Below are 15,364 nucleotides of genomic sequence, written 5' to 3'. Positions count from 1 at the left end.
GACACTGATGGGACCCCCCCGCCCCCCATCGCCACCGTGACAGCCGGGGGCTTGCAGGTGCGGTGGGGCGGGGCTTCAAACCAGCGAGACCGGGTCTCGGAGGCCCATCTAGCTCTTACCCCACGTTATCAAACTCGGACTGGCGCTTGCCTCTCCCAAGAGGGAGATGGGAGCGGGGGTTTGTGCCCCGGCCTGGCCCCGCAGCGCACGGGCGCGCGCGGGGCTCCCTCCCAGGCAGGTTCAAAACCAGCGAGGGCTACACTCGCTTCCAGATACACGCGTCCGTGGTTCCAGGAGGTCCGCAGACAGCCACGGTTGCGGAATCCAAGCCAAGAAGTCATTCTTAAGGTTCAAACCCAGTTCTGCCGAAGCCTCGGCTCGAATCTGGAGTCACGGGACAGCGCCTTTCCCGCCGCCCGGGCTCGGGGGAGGAAGGGAATTCTGCTGCGGCCTCGATTCCGCAGCTGTCAGTCCGTCCCGGTGCCGGCGGCCGGGGGCCAGCCCGTGCGCTCCGGGCGCCGAGAAAGACGTGCAAGCCGAAGACGGCTTTCCCCCAAACACCCAGGGAAGGAGACCGAGACGCCCTCCCTCCTCCTCTGCCCGGCCTCCAGGCTTCAGCCCTGCTCCCGGTCCCTCTCCGAGCTGCCTCGGATTTCTCCGGGTCGCTCGTCTTCCCGGGTCTTGCTCGTTTCACTGTCGACTTCAAACGCCGTGGGTGTTTAAAACAACAGAATCCTAACCCAAACGTTCCCATCACTCGCCCTCGCCTGGGTGCCGGGCTCCCGACCTGTCTCGGGGCGGCTCCGCTCGTGCGGTCGGCTGGGGAGCCTCGGGGCCGAGAGCGCACGGCGCCCGCGGAGCGCTGCCCTCGGCTCGGGGATTAACCGGCCACCCGCGGTCCCCGCCGCGGAGGTCACCCACGGAGGATGCCTTTGGGCGCCTCTCCCCCACCAGAGACTAACGCTACAGTGCTTACCCCGCCCCCTACGTGAGAAGGAGGTGTTTGGCAGTGGAGGGGGGTATTTTCCCGAAGCTCCAGAAAATTATCACGGATTTTAAGGAAAGGACGTGCCCGCTTCCCAGCTTCACCTAGTCTGGGATACGGCCAGGATCCACCTCTCCACCTCGCCCCCACCGGCCCCTCCCCCCACCTAGCGGAGGGAGAGATGCCAGCGCGGTGGAGTCATGCAGCTGGCTTGGGCACCATTGGCTCATGCCGGGAACACGCAGCAGCGAGTACGCACATCTGGCAGGCAGCCCGGGCAACGCGGGTCCTGATATGGAGAGGCAGGGCGGGCAGGTTGGCGTCCCGGCGCGCGAGACGGGGAGGAAGGGCCGCGGCGGCCCCGCCCCGAGCTTGCATCACCAGTCCCCACCTCTCCCTACCTCCCCTCTGGCCCCTCCTCCGCCCCTCCTCCTTTTGCCCAGCCTAGTTCGGCCGGTTCTCAGGGGAAACTATTAATAGCATTACATCAGCCTAGCACTGGAGTAATCGGGCGCGGCGCCAGCCAGAGGGCTATAAAAGGGGTGATGCAACGCACTCGCAGCCACAGTCGCACGCAGCGAGGCGGGCACTGCACAGCACTCTCCCCGCGCCGCGGCCGCAGCGAGCCCGCCAGCCCGCGCGCCGGCAGCGAGTTCCCGGTGCTCAGCCGCCGACCCCGCCCCGACACCCCCCGCCCTCCGGACCCTGGCCGCCCCGACTGGAGACCGGAGGTGAGCGCTTGGAAGCCCAGAGAACGAGCGCGGCGAGGGTGGCTCGCTCGCTTTCCTTCCCTTCGCGCCCCTGTAGCAACTAGCCCCGCGACCCCTGGAGTCACCCCTGACCCGCGCCCCCAGCCTCCCGCTTCTAAAGAGCCCCGGCGGAACGCTTCCCAGCCACTGCTGCTCCTCGGCGCTTCAGAAAGTTTCTCGCCGACAACTTTCTCTTTTGACTTGGGGCGCGAAAGTTTCCTGGTGAAGAGGTGGGCTGCTGCTTCGCGGCCAGGTCGGGGACACCGCTCTTCGCCGCCCTCGGCGTTTTCTCACCCGGCGGGGGGAGGGCGTAGGGAGGTGCGTTTCGCGGGGGTGGCCGAGGCGCTCACTGTCCGCTCCACGCTCCATCCCTCGCTTGGTGCCGCGGCACTGCCACTCCCATCTCCGCCTTCCCGAGGTCCGCAGCGGGGCACGAAGGCCCGGGGCTCACGAAAGTGCTGCCCCTTGGGCCAAACGGAATGAATGGTGGCGGGACCGGCAAACCCGGGGCGCGGGCGCGGGTGCGGTCGCTGGGAGTCGCCCTGCGCACCGGAGAGCGCAGGGAGCCGCGAGCGAAAGTTTGTTGAGATAAGTTCAGAGGCGGCGAGCGCTCCTGTTCTGTCCTGCGGCAGAAGACGGAAAGGGCTCGCGTCTCGGGCTGGTGTCTGGTGTCGGGCTCCTGGGTCTGAGACTTCCTGTTCCAAGGCTCTTACGCTTTGTTCTGCTCTGGTACCTGTGGCTCGCGCTCTTCCTCCGGCAGGTTCGCGGAGTTCTCTGCTTGCCGTTCCCGGAGAACAGCCGTGGGGGAAGCGAGGGTGCGAAGCCAGATGTCCATATAATTGAGAGAACGGCTTTGTGCCCCAGGGGCCGGGGCCGCGAGGAGAGCTTGTACTGCACTTGATGACCCTGAGCCTCGGCATCCCCAGCGGGAAGACGCGGGCCCCTCGGCGTGTCTGCGAGCACAGGTGGTGGTTGGACCAGATAACCATTAAGGTCCTTCCTGGCCAGATGCTCGGATTCTAGAGTGGTGTAACTGAGGGGAATGGGGCCAGTGAGGGGCCTTGAATGAGTTGAACGAGGGGGGTCTCTAATGTCACTGAGCAGCCTCGGAGGCAGAAGGGGAAGGAGACTTCTCTGTGGGGCATCTTCCCAGTCCAGCTCTCTTCCCCCTGGAACTGGGTCTCCGCCCGCCCCCACGCTGCATTTTCATCTCACCTACTTACTTTCTAACCACTTTCTTCTCTCTGATTTCATTTCCTAGATCACAGATGCTCTGAGTTGCTAAAGCTTTGGTGGGGGGGGGGTAAAATTTGTGCGTTGTGGCGGGGCGGGGGCGGTGGTTAAGAAAGGGCCAAAGGGCCAAGAGCCAGAGAGAAGGGTGGGGTCGAGACAGGAAGAACCCAAAGGCTCCAGTAGCAGCCACAGGTGCCATATCTTACCCAGACTGAGGGCCCGAAGTTCTGCCTGTCCCGTGGTCTCCCAGTGCACCTACCTCAGTGTGGGCGACAGTCACCTGTCTTTGGGGCTTCGGCAGAACTTTAAATGAAGGGGAAATGGATATTACTGTCCCCTTGTTTTGCATTTAGCATTTGTTGTAGAATAATGCTGCAGTGTATAGGCTTTTGCTTTGAGGGTATTCCCTGCTAGGACTGGAGCGGAGGTGGGTTTTGTGGTTGTTATTGTGGGGCCTGTTTCAGTGATGGCATGGCTGGTAGCACTCCAGGCCCGCAGTGTGGGTGAGACCCAGCCCTCCGCACCTGGGGCAGCTGTCTCAGCCTTTGGGTCCTCGTTGTCTTAGCCACACCCTGTCCCTCTCTCCCTCACCCTGTTGGCCGTTTCTTCCCTTGTTCTCTACACTCCCTCCCCGTCGCGTCCTGTTCAAGCCTTCTCTGTGCTGGGCACCAGGTTACTGGACTATTGACCCCTGGTCTACCTGACCAGTGGCTCTTTTCTCCAGTCGCCTTGCCGAATGCATCTCTGTTGGTGATGGAACTAAATGGGCAGTGGGAGGGTGGTCAGCAGCGTGGCCTGAACTGGACCTCTCCCCAGCGTTAGGGCCTTGGGCAAGTCACTGTACTTTCCGGCACCTCGGTTTTACTCGGTTTACAAGTGCAGGCCTGACCTAGGTGACTCTAATACTGAGTGTTCTGTCCCGTTAGATAGAGTCCATGATTTCTTCCATTTTCAGATTGGGTGGGCAGGGGGCAGGGTCAGTGACTCCAGGGGTCCCCCACCCTGGGGAAGAGGAAGTACATAGCCAGGACACCACAGAAACCAGAAATGGTTTCTCTAGTGAGAACTAGCTATTTCTTAAGTACGTAAAACCTGTGGGGACAAGCTGCTGCCAGCAAATGGGCGGGGGGTGGGATTGACCTGGCATGACAGGAAGCTGGGGGTCAATCAAAGTGCAGAAGAAGCTGTGACTGCCGGGAATTCCTGATGAACGGGACTCAGCTGCACTGACAACAGTGTCGAGCTCCCCGGGCCCCGGGGAAAGTGGGGTCACCGTAGTGTTGGGTACTCGGGACGCATGGAAATGCACCTTCACGAATCTCGCATGGTCTTCCTGACTGCCCTGTGAGGGAACTAGGGCAGGTGGCATTGGTCTCACTTCACAGATGAGGAGACGGAGGCCCTGGGAGCACGAGTCGCTTCTTGGTGGGTGCTCAGCTTGTGAGTGGTAGTGACAGGCCTGGAAGCATCTGGTCCCGGAGGCTGGCCTCACACCTCCACCCTTCAGGCGGGCTGGGGGAAAGACCCAGCACGGTATGAAGTTAGCGAAAGACTGATGCTGGCTTCTGACTGTGTTTTACGAGCAGTAGTAGTTGGTGGAAAGCGATAAGAATTGAAGTGAAAATTCAGCACGGTTGCTTGTAGGTACTAGGAAACAAAGTCCAGGCGCTGAATTTCCAGTTAAAGAAACACATGAGTAAAGTTTCACTTTCTTGAAAATGATGAAACTGCCAACGATATGACATGATTTCTGATCAGAGATAATGAAGCAGAAGCAAAATGCAAGGTGCTTTGTAGCAAGCCTGGACAATTTTAAGATCAATATAGAAAGTCAGCTCAGAAAATCCTCAAACATTTTTTTTTCTTCAGTGAAGGGGATGTCAGAGGGTCTCAGTTTGTGGGGGGGAAATGTCTGAAGATTTAACTTTATTTTCCTTGTAGGGACATAGCAGGCGTCCAGACTGAATCATATCATAAGAGAGTTGAGTAAAGAGGTCACTAGAAAGTATCTCAAGAAACCAAAAACTAAGCTTCAGCCGAGTGCAGAGAAAGCCCAGATCTCTACAGATACAACTACATTACTTTCTGAAAAGCTTTTAACATTCTACAACTCTTTTCTATCCCCAAGTAAGCCTTCCCAATGCTTTCATAAAGACATTCCATACCACTGACATTCTTCATTTTCTTTCATCGGGACTGCTGACTTTACACTAAGGAGGGAAAAAAAAACCCACCAACAAAGAGCAGATCTCAAGTCTTGAGAGCTCATTAATAAACTTAGTCGGGTGGTGAAATGGAACTACACTCAACTGCCATAGAGTTTGAACTGCCCGTGTAGAAGGGAGCCAGCCTTCTAGGCTTCCAAACAAGGGCGAGCCCAGGGGTAGCTCTGAATTCCATCAGAAGTTGGAAAGGGAGGGAAAACATGAATGCATGGGAGAACCTTAAGCCTCTGGCTTTGGAAGGCTGGTTTCACAGAGTTTATCACCTGCCAGAGACCAGCGCCCTCCCAGCGCCCTGAGATTATAGGATTAAACTGGTGGAACATCAGTTCTGACTCACAGCACAGGGCTTTAGGAAGAGCGTTAACATACATTGGGTTTCTTTGAATAGTCAACGGTGGCATTTGTTGGCCTGGAATTCTTGCCTCCGACAGGGTATCTCAGATCTTAAGCGGGAGTTAGAGGTCAGGGCGCTCTACTGAGAGGTGTTTGAGATCAAAGAGAGTGGCCGGCCAGCCTCCCACGTGGGCCTCACGGAGGAGCGTCTGTCAGAGAGCCAGCCCTGTGCTGGGGCATCCCTGGGAGGCCCAGTAAGAACATGCCTCCTGGTCACATTGTTTCCAGGCATGTTCACGTGTTAGTATTCTGTTCTTTTACGGAGGAGAAGGCAGGCTCTGGGAGGTACAATGATGGCGTATGAGTGGGTGAGCCTTATACCATGATCTCCTGACCCGACTCTGGGAATTTTTGTGGACCAAAGACCCACTTACACATACTCCGAAGTGCGGGCAGCAGCCTGAGTACACACCCTGACACAGAAAGATCAGCAGTTCGTTACCTCGAGTGCAAGTTTTCCCTGTGACTCTTTCCTGCGTTTCTTCAGTTCCAGGACCCCCGCAACCCTTATGCCCGTCCCATTCCCAAGAAACACTTGCTCTGGTTTCTGGTTTGTTTTTGCCACGTGGAATAGTATTCTATAAATTAAGGGCGTAAGTTCTGGAGTCAAACCTAATTCCAAACCCTGATATTTCCTCACACTAAGGATGACTCTAGACAAGTTGTTGAGCTTGTATAAACCTCAGTTACCCCATCTGTAAAATGGGGCTGGGACCTCGCCCACTGGGTTCTCGTGAGGATTAAATGAGATAGTGCAGATGAGGTTTCTGCTAGGAAGGAGGCACTCGTTACATGGCAGCTGTTTGCTGGTGGGCTTCCTCTCTGGCTGGACTTGGCTTAAAGACCACAGGTCCCCGAGATTGAGGATGCTCCAGGGGACCCCCTGGCTAGACAATACCTGTACTCATCGCCCCTGGAGAACTGACCGCCTGGATGAGGGGACAGCCACTGCTGGAGGAAGTGTATGATAGGGTGAGGTTTATGGGGGCTGCTCCAAACTGGGGCCATGAGACTATGACTTCTTCTACCCTTTACTTCCCTATTGTCAGCTTGGGTTCCCTGGACCACAAAACGATAGAAGTGGACAGGACTTGAGGAGCCAGTTGATTTGACCACCTGTTCCTGATTTTACGTGTTCTGTCGGGCAGTCGCCAGTGGTGAGCGAGCAGGGGAGCAGCAGGTGCCAGGTGCTGTGCCAGGCGCGGGGGCCGAGCGGCAGCGGACACACAGTCCCCACGCTGCAGACGCTCTCCACCGTTCGCCAGATGAAGACTGAGTCTCAGAACACTTCAGTCTCGCTGCTCCTTCTGGTCACACTGGCCAGAGCCAGTCCCAGGCCCCCGCTGGCCCCCAGACCAAAGCTCTCCCGACACCACAGGGCTGAACAAGACCTCCAGAGGAGACCCAGAATCTTAGCTCCTCACTTTCCTTCACTCTGAGGTCTTGGATTCACCAGGCTTAACTTTACAAAGGGGCTACTGGCCCCTTGTGGTCTGAATCCCTGGCTCCCGGCCCTTGCCCAGGACTGGCTCAGAGAAACACACCTGCTACGGTTACCATCCTCCTTCTCGTTTATTTGGATCCAGCTTGCTGGGGGAGAAGCATCAGAGATATATTTGCTAAATTCAAGGGTCCCCCCCATGCCTTGCTTTACTTCTACTTACTGACAACTTCAACTTGAGATGCCAAGTTTCTTTTTTTCAAAAAGAGACTGGAAATGGGTTTACATAATAGTTTCACTTTTTGTTTTTAATGCTCTTCCTCTTTCAGTTCTGTTTGAGGCTTCATTTGCATATAAGCACACCAGCCCGAACTAATGCTGTTAAGAATTTAGAATAGCCTGAAATGCCACCCCTGATAAAATTCAGGTGGGCATTTTATCCACATCACTGAGCTGTGTATTCTAAGAACCTGTTTCACTCACACTGAGTGTGGCATGAAGTGAAGACAGAACAGAAGCTGGAGGGCGTGTGGGACTTTTCCTGGGAGTGGGGCTGGGGTTGGAGGTCGCAGGTGTTGGGGGACTTGGTCCCATGCCCCCGGTCCCTGAAGTAGTTTGGGTTTCGATGTGTCTTTCAGCAAAATGATGCTTCAGCACCCAGGCCAGGTCTCTGCCTCGGAAGTCAGTGCCTCTGCCATCGTCCCCTGCCTGTCCCCTCCTGGGTCACTGGTGTTTGAGGATTTTGCTAACCTGACACCCTTTGTCAAGGAAGAGCTGAGGTTCGCCATCCAGAACAAGCACCTCTGCCACCGGATGTCCTCTGCGCTGGAGTCGGTCACTGTCAACACCAAACCCCTCGAGATGTCGATCACGAAAGCCCAGGTAGGTTCTGCCACAGGTGTCCGTTCTTTCAGCAGGTATTTGTCGTGCACCTGCACACCTACCACATGCCAGAGCATGCTCTAGGCAGGGGGGCTGCAGCGTGAGTAAAACCAACCAATGCCCTCAGGGAGCTTACCTTCCACTGGGAGGAGACAGACAATGCACAGAAGAAGACAAGACATAATGTGAGAGACTGGCAAAGGAGAAAACTCAAGCAGCAGAGGGGGACTGAGAACAGGGCTGGGGTGGGGGGCTGCTCTACCTCAGGAGGTCAGGGAAGCCTTCACTGGTAGAACAGCCTCTGAGCAGAGACTCAAAAGAGGAGAGGGAGGAGGCCGTCTAGGGATGTGGCAAAAGAGCAAGAATCGGGGCACTGCGGGGCGGTGTGCTTGGGGATAAGAGCAGCAGCGAGGTGAGGGGTGGGGAGTCGAGGTCAGAGCAGAGGTGGCCGGTGGGGGTGGATTGTGCTGGGTCTCACAGACCACCGTGAAGATGCAGCCGTTTACTCAGAGTGGGGTGGGCGGCTCCTGGAGAGCTCCTGAGCAGCAGGGCAACGTGGTCCGACCTGTAGTTTTCAGATGATCACCTGCCACATTGAGAATGGGCAGTAGGGGTGAGAGTAGAAGCGGAATATAAAAGTGAGAGGTGGCAGTAATCCAGGTGCGCAGTGGAGGGTCAGGTCAGGAGGGAAGCCACGAGGTGTGGAGAAGCGGTTGGCTCCTGGGTCTGTCTTGAAGGGTAGAGCGGATGTACTGATGCATCGGACATGGAGTATGGCTCCCACATTTCTGGCCTGACCAACTATAGGGATGGTGCGCTCTTTTGCTGCTGAGACAGGGACTGTAGGAGGTTGGATGGCGCCAGGACACAGGTCCGTCCTGTGGGACGCCATAGCGGAGGAGGCAGCTGGGCATGTGGGTTGGGAGTTCGGAGGAGAGTCAGGACTAGAGATGCAGAGTGGGAAGCCGTCAGCATGTGGGGGTTATTTAAAGACATGAGCCTGTATGAGATCACCTTTTGTGTCTAGTCGTTCCGAAGAAGCATCAAGCGCAGTGTTTATTTTCATAGCTGCAAAGACCCAGGTGGCCAGGCTGTGGTGTGAGGACCCTCCAGCCATGCTCACAGCTGTGTGTCATGCTCACAGCCTTAGTACCAGGTTCTGCTTCAAGTTCACTTCTGTCTCTGACACTTGCACTGCTCCCCATTTGGTGACCTTTTTAAAGACACGTGGAGTGACAGACATGGTGAGAAGTCTGTGCAGTGGTTGCTGGTGACGCTGTGTGTGGTGGCTTCAAGACTCAGAGCTGAGGTCCTGGATGTTTGGTTGGCTCTCCCCTTGTGGGCACAAGATGGGAGTGTTTCAGGCCTGACTGACGCGGACCTGCCCTTGGACAAGGAGTAGCGGAACTGGCCGAAAGGGAACTGAGTTTTAAAGGAAGTTGGTTAAGAATCTGTATGATTCTATGAAAGGGGCGCTGATTCTATACAAGGGATCTCTGATTCTATGTAAGGGCTAATAAAATGACATATTTTAAGGGTCTAGTAGAGGACCTGGCTGATCATTATTTCAGGGACTGGTAGAGAGAGGGGACCAGTGTATGATGCTGTTCTTAGGGGCATTGGCTAGGCCCTAATTAACCCAAGGGGATGTCACTGGTAGGTCCCCAGCACAATAATGGACAGTGCAGGTTGGACATTGGGATATTCAAGGTAATATTTATTTGAATTTATAATTAAGGATAGAATGGAAGTAGCTGGATCATCACAGAAGGAAGGAGAGCATTTTGGAGGGACACTTTTAGGGTTCTCCAGAGGAAATAGAGGGCAGGCTGCCTTGTGGGAAAAGTCCTTAAAGCCCCCCAACCCATCTGTGATTCTGTGTTCATCAGGTGATCTTCTGATCTCAGGTTCCTCTAATAAGTAGGTTTTCCTGTTGCGAAGAGAATGCACTGACTGACCTCCTTGAATGCTCTGGTCCCCTTGGCTGCTGTAATTCTCAACTTAAAACAAGACAGTGAACCTGGGAAGCCCATAGACATCCTGTCTATGTGTTTGGGCAGCGTGAGCCTGTTCCCCAGATCTCAGTCACCCAGCTGTGACCTGCAAAGGACACAGGACAAGGGAACAAAGGCCCCAGTTACACCAGGTTTTGTAGCCTACTGGTCTGCTGACCACAAGCTGGCGATTTCTGGGCCTCCCTGGGCACCTTACTGTACTAACAGATCAGTGTTATCGGTTGGTTGAATTCCTCATTTCCACGCTAATAAACCAATTGGACCCACCCAGATGGCCTCTAGAAAGGCCTCTCCATCTCTGACAGTATGTGAACTTGAGATTTGCTCCACTGTCAAGTACTTCCTCATGTGAGAAACCCCTGAATCCTCTCCCATCTATCCAAAAATGTCAAAATGTCAGAGGAAATACCAGAATCACCGAGTTGTTGAGGAAGACACAGATGGTGAGGTTAATAATAACTAAAGCTTCCATAGCACTGGCTGTGAGCTCAGCACCGAGCAAAGCATTTGCATTTATTCACTGATTTGACCCTCATCATAACCCTATTAGGCAGGTAAAATTATCGATCCCATTTTACAAATGAGGACACTGAGTCTCAGAAGAATACGCTCACTTCCCCGAGGTCTCACAGCTTATAGGTAGTAAAGCTGGAATTCAAAGGCAGTTTAAGTCTAAAGCCAAATGTCTGCCTGTGTGGGTACGGGACCCCGGGTGTAAAACGTGGGATGTCTCTCGCCACACTTCCCCCGTGGGCTTCGTTCCCCCACGCTGCAAGGCCGTCCGTCTCAGTCCAGACCAAGTCAGTGCCATCTAGGGCAGACGCCCAGCAGTAAGCCAGGCACGCGGTGATGACAGCACTCCAGGGTCTCTGGTTTGAGGCATGGCTCCCATCCTCTTTTCCACTGTCCAGAGCAGTGACAAGTGACGTGATGAGGCCTGACATTAGCAGCCTACGCCATGACCCACTCAGCCCGCCAGCTTCACCCCAACCGGACGCTGTTCTCTAAGCCAGGTCCAGCAGCCGGACCCTGCTGACCCCTCGTCAGCCCTCAGACCGAGCCAGGATCCGATGAACTTCCAGAGGACCTGATGCTAAAACAGGATAGGGTTTTTGTTCTCTGAGGAGCCCCGGGGCTGGCGCAGCGTGAGGCCGGGAGGAGGAGATCAGTATTTAACTGAAGGATAAACCAGTGGATGGTTCTAGTTTGCCCCCCCTTGGTGGCACCTAGCCAGGGGGCGATACGCCTCTGTGGTTGGGGTGAGCTCAGGTCTCTCTTCCCCAGGAGCTCCACGGGCTTCTCCTGAACTCAGGGAAGGGGTGCTCTGAGGCTCCAGGGGAAGCCAGAGGGGACTGGGCTGCCCCCGGGTCTGGAATCAGAGAGACAGGGAGACGAGGGTGGCTAGGCCACTGAGGTCATTCATGGTTTCAGGGGAAAGGACATTTACCAAGCAGAATCTGTTTCCTGTTTTAATGCTTACTGGTAGCAATAGTTATTGATTTGAATATCAAACCTACTTTAAGATCCAAATGCATTTTTAAAATAAGCTCAGTTTTAGTTTACCAATATTGCCAATATAATTTTAAGTTCTTTGGTTTTTATTATTCATTCTTCAAGGCGTATGTGTGTGGCGAGGTGCATGTAGAAGCCTCGGGGCTTTGCTCTTTCCAGGTCCTTCAGAATCCCGGCCGCCCTGGTTTGCTAGGTTTTCGTGGCAGTAAAAGGCAGCAGCGTGTTTGAGGTGGGTCGCCTTTCTTGCCTCCCATTAAGCAAGTACCTCTTGGATTATATAGGTAACCCCAGAAGAAGATGAAAGGAAAAAGAGGCGGCGGGAAAGAAATAAGATCGCAGCCGCCAAGTGCCGAAACAAGAAGAAGGAGAAGACAGAGTGTCTGCAGAAAGTGAGTGTCTTCTCGCCTTTCCCCGCCCTCTTGCTCACGCCTGTCCCTGGCCAACCTCGTGGCACTCGCTCTCAGAAGGGGAGTTACAAGCCCCCTACTCAGAGGTGTTTTCAAAACCCAAGCAGGGCGTCGTAGCTGGGAGCAGAAATGCCAGCGGCTGAATGAAATGTGCTCTGGGTGTATACAAGCAGGTGTGCGAATGAAACACCCCACTGCAGCCTTGGCCAGTCCCTACACGCCCGGCGGCTCCCAGGCTGCAGGATATGTCAGCCCAGTTACAGAGGCTGCCCTTGCCCCTTTGCCTGAGAAAAGGAAGCTGCCAGCTCCCATTTGGCTCACTATGAAATGCCTTTAATTAATCTCTTCAAACAAGTTATTTCCTTAATCCACAAGCAGTAGTTAAACTTTCTTGGTGTTCCTGTGTGTAGCCCTTCTTGGCTCACCCAGTCGGCGCAGCTCCTGGCTGCATTCAGCCGGTCCCACTTCCCAAAGGGAACAGCGTCTGTGGCAGGTGGGATGAGTCGTGGTGCAGCCTTTCCAGTGGTTGTGGCCCTTCCCCCTGGTGTGGACAGGCCGGGGCAGAGTCTCACCCGGATTCGACAGGTCCTCAAGGGTTCTGTTGATTGCTTTAGGGACTCAGTGAAAATTAAGACATTTTGTGTGTAGCTGTATACATTCTTTCTGGGGAGAGGAGTTCCCATTGAAATTAGTAACTCACAGAAGACGAAGCATCATGAGTCTGGAGTTTGTCCCAGCCCCCAAGGCCCTTGTGGGTCCAGAAGACCTGCACATGGGCTGTTGGGCTCATGCAAAGGAGATCCCTGAGCCATTGGTTCCACTGCAGCTCCATTACTGTCAGAGTCACACCCTGCTCAAACCTTGAGTGGAATCTCAAGGGCATCTCAGAAGAAGCCTCTAAGTTCAAGAAGACCCCGGCTTCTCCAGGGTCTGGATGCTCCCGAACCTAAGGCTACCGCCCCGGCTGTGTGGGGCAGCGCTGTGGCAGGGAGCCAGTGGCACTGGCTCTGCAGGCCATTTCCAGCCTGATGAGTCCCTACGTGCCCCAGGTGCCACCCTGCCACCCAGAGACCATTCCCTGGTCACCCGCTTCTTGCTGGAACTTGGCTCCATTCTTACTAACTCTGTTGCTTATCCCCTAGGAGTCGGAGAAACTGGAGAGTGTGAATGCCGAGCTGAAGGCCCAAATCGAGGAGCTCAAGAACGAGAAGCAGCATTTGATATACATGCTCAACCTTCATCGACCCACATGTATTGTCCGGGCTCAGAACGGGCGGACTCCAGAAGATGAGAGAAACCTTTTTATCCAACAGATAAAAGAAGGAACACTGCAGAGCTAAGCAGCTGTAGTTATGGGGGCAAGTGGGGACTCCTCGTCGAATCCTCCTTCTACATCCAAACCCTTGCAGCCATTGGAGATCTGACTTCCTGTGCACCTCTTGAATCCCAGTCGCAAAGCACCGGGGAGGCAGGAGGGCTCCGTGACTTGGCGGGGCCTCTCCACTCTGCCCCCGAGCGGACTTCGGACCAGAGCAAGGGCAATTTTTGCCTCAACTCCAGGATTTAGGCCTTAACATACCAGCCATTCTTGGGTTCTCCAGATGGCCCCTGGTTAGGGTCCTACCCACCTTTCGTCTGGATTCTACAAAAACCAGAATTCCCACCATTAGGGTTCCCGCAGAAGAAGTGTCTGTACCTTGGGTGGGTGGGGTGGGGTGGGGCCACCTCCTCCGTTGCCACTGCCACCGTCACTTGTAGGGGACATGGAGTGAGAATGGCATTTAGCAAAGTTGGACAATGGCCAGGGTTGTGCTTCTAGCAAATATGCTGTCATGTACAGGAACCGTTGTGTGCAAGGCATTTGTCGCATTACTAGGCACTGTGCGCTCCCGATGTCTGTTCCGATGACACCGGTGTGATTTTTTCATTACTTTCCTCAGGTCTGGTTTCTGAGGGTTCGAGGGGCTATCACCATGTGCAGTGTTTCACAAAATGTCCAGGTGGCCGGAAGAGCGTGTCAGCCCCGGGAGAACAGGGTTCTGCTAGCCAGCAGTGCCGTTCTGTGCCAGCCAAGGCGGCCTCCTGTCCCTGGGCACCCAGGCTGTAACGCAAAATTCGTGGGCATGGCTGCGGCAGGTCCTCTGTCACTAGGTGAAAGCAGGAAGTCCACGTGCCAGAGGGTTAGGACGCTCTGCTCAGTGACTTAGGTCAGGACTCATTTCCAGGCTGTGAGAGCCAAAGAGTATTCCCTTTTCCTTTTCCTGCAGTTGGAAACCACGTGCAGTGGAGGCACATTTGAAGCCAGGTGATGCCTGGGCGTTAGCATTACTGGATGTTGATGGCGTCGTGTTTGTCACGCGGATGTTTGTAGAAATCTGGCCCAGAGCTTGACACAGCTGTGAGAGGTCGCTCACACTGGCCACAAGGACTCTGGTCTGTTTCAATTCTGATGTTTCCGTGAAATCCTCAGAGTGTTCAATGCTACACAATAGTATCAATGCAATTTTCTGTAAGAGAAAATGTTACTTATTTATCCTAGTATTCCTAACTTGTCAATATAATAAATATTGAAACCAAGATGCAGTAAACTTCAGTGTTGTGCTGGTTTCTGTTCTTTGAAACCGACTGGTGGTTGAAACCCAGTCACTGTGCAGTCCCTTTCCTCTCCGTGGGGGTGGGGGGTGGGAGGGTTACTTGGCCTTGAACATCCCCCGAAGGCCGCTTTGTTCTCTGGGCGCCTGCCGCAGGCCAGGGGAGCAGCCTCCCAGTCCCGCTCCTCAGTCCGCGGCATCCGATGCTCAGTTTCTCATTAACGGACCCTGGGACGCAGCATCCCGTATATCCCTCAGGCTGCTTGGTGTGGAGACAGAATTCTGATGTAAAATCTGAATTGCTAAATACCTCAACGATCGCTTTCTCTGAGGGTATGGAGCCTGAGATGTACACCTGTCGCTCAGCTCGAGCCGTGGACACCTTACGTTCAGCCACGGAGCTTCTCTCGGAGTAGCCACTTCGGTTAGATTCATAACAACACCCAAGTGCGTGTCTCATTGGTGCAAGTGTACGTGAGTCCACTATCACGAAAACAGTGAGGAGAGGCTGGGGAAGAAGGAGGAATAATTTTAGGTGGGACAGGTGTGGTGATTTAAAGAAAAGGATTCCACCTAATTTTCTGGAATCTCCCGGGCATACGATCCCTCAGGTCTGGAACAGAACCAGGTTCCTTTGCTCTTCACCTGTGCACACATGTAACACGGGCTAGAAATAATAATTGGCTACTCTGTTACCAATGCTTCAGAGAGATGCTTGCTTCATTAAATGTTAAGATTCGTGCACAATAACGGTGTCTGCTCCTTTGAACTCGTGTATGGTTCCATTAAACTGGCACCTGTGATACAGGTGTCCTCCTCTCGCTGCTCTAATTGTCCATCAGGGGTAGTTACTAATCTGTAAAAACCAGCTGGTGGGAGTGCCCCTCCCCCATCTTTGAGGAGGTAATCTTTTCCGTATCCTGGTGGAGGG

General features: G+C 54.5%; 1 protein-coding gene across 2 annotated transcripts; it reads left to right on the top strand.

The window, feature by feature from the left end:
• Positions 1–1,525: 1,525 nt before the first annotated feature.
• Positions 1,526–14,430, top strand: ATF3 (activating transcription factor 3). 2 transcript variants are annotated; one of them, XM_045838543.1, is made up of 4 exons: positions 1,526–1,716; positions 7,665–7,908; positions 11,717–11,824; positions 12,985–14,430. In XM_045838543.1, exons 2-4 carry the CDS (start codon positions 7,669–7,671, stop codon positions 13,180–13,182), a joined length of 546 nt encoding a protein of 181 aa, XP_045694499.1. In that variant the 5' UTR covers positions 1,526–1,716; positions 7,665–7,668; the 3' UTR covers positions 13,183–14,430. The 2 variants fall into 2 exon arrangements, with proteins under 2 accessions (XP_045694499.1, XP_045694500.1); XM_045838544.1 differs by lacking the exon at positions 1,526–1,716 and adding an exon at positions 1,757–1,964.
• The last annotated feature ends 934 nt before the right edge of the window (positions 14,431–15,364 follow it).

This window comes from Phyllostomus hastatus, unplaced genomic scaffold (genome assembly GCF_019186645.2).
Source record: "Phyllostomus hastatus isolate PE091 unplaced genomic scaffold, TTU_PhHast_1.1 phas_contig_283, whole genome shotgun sequence".
NCBI classification, from domain to species: Eukaryota; Metazoa; Chordata; class Mammalia; order Chiroptera; family Phyllostomidae; genus Phyllostomus; species Phyllostomus hastatus.
Note: the sequence above shows the minus strand (reverse complement) of the source record. Positions and strands in the feature narration are given on the sequence as shown.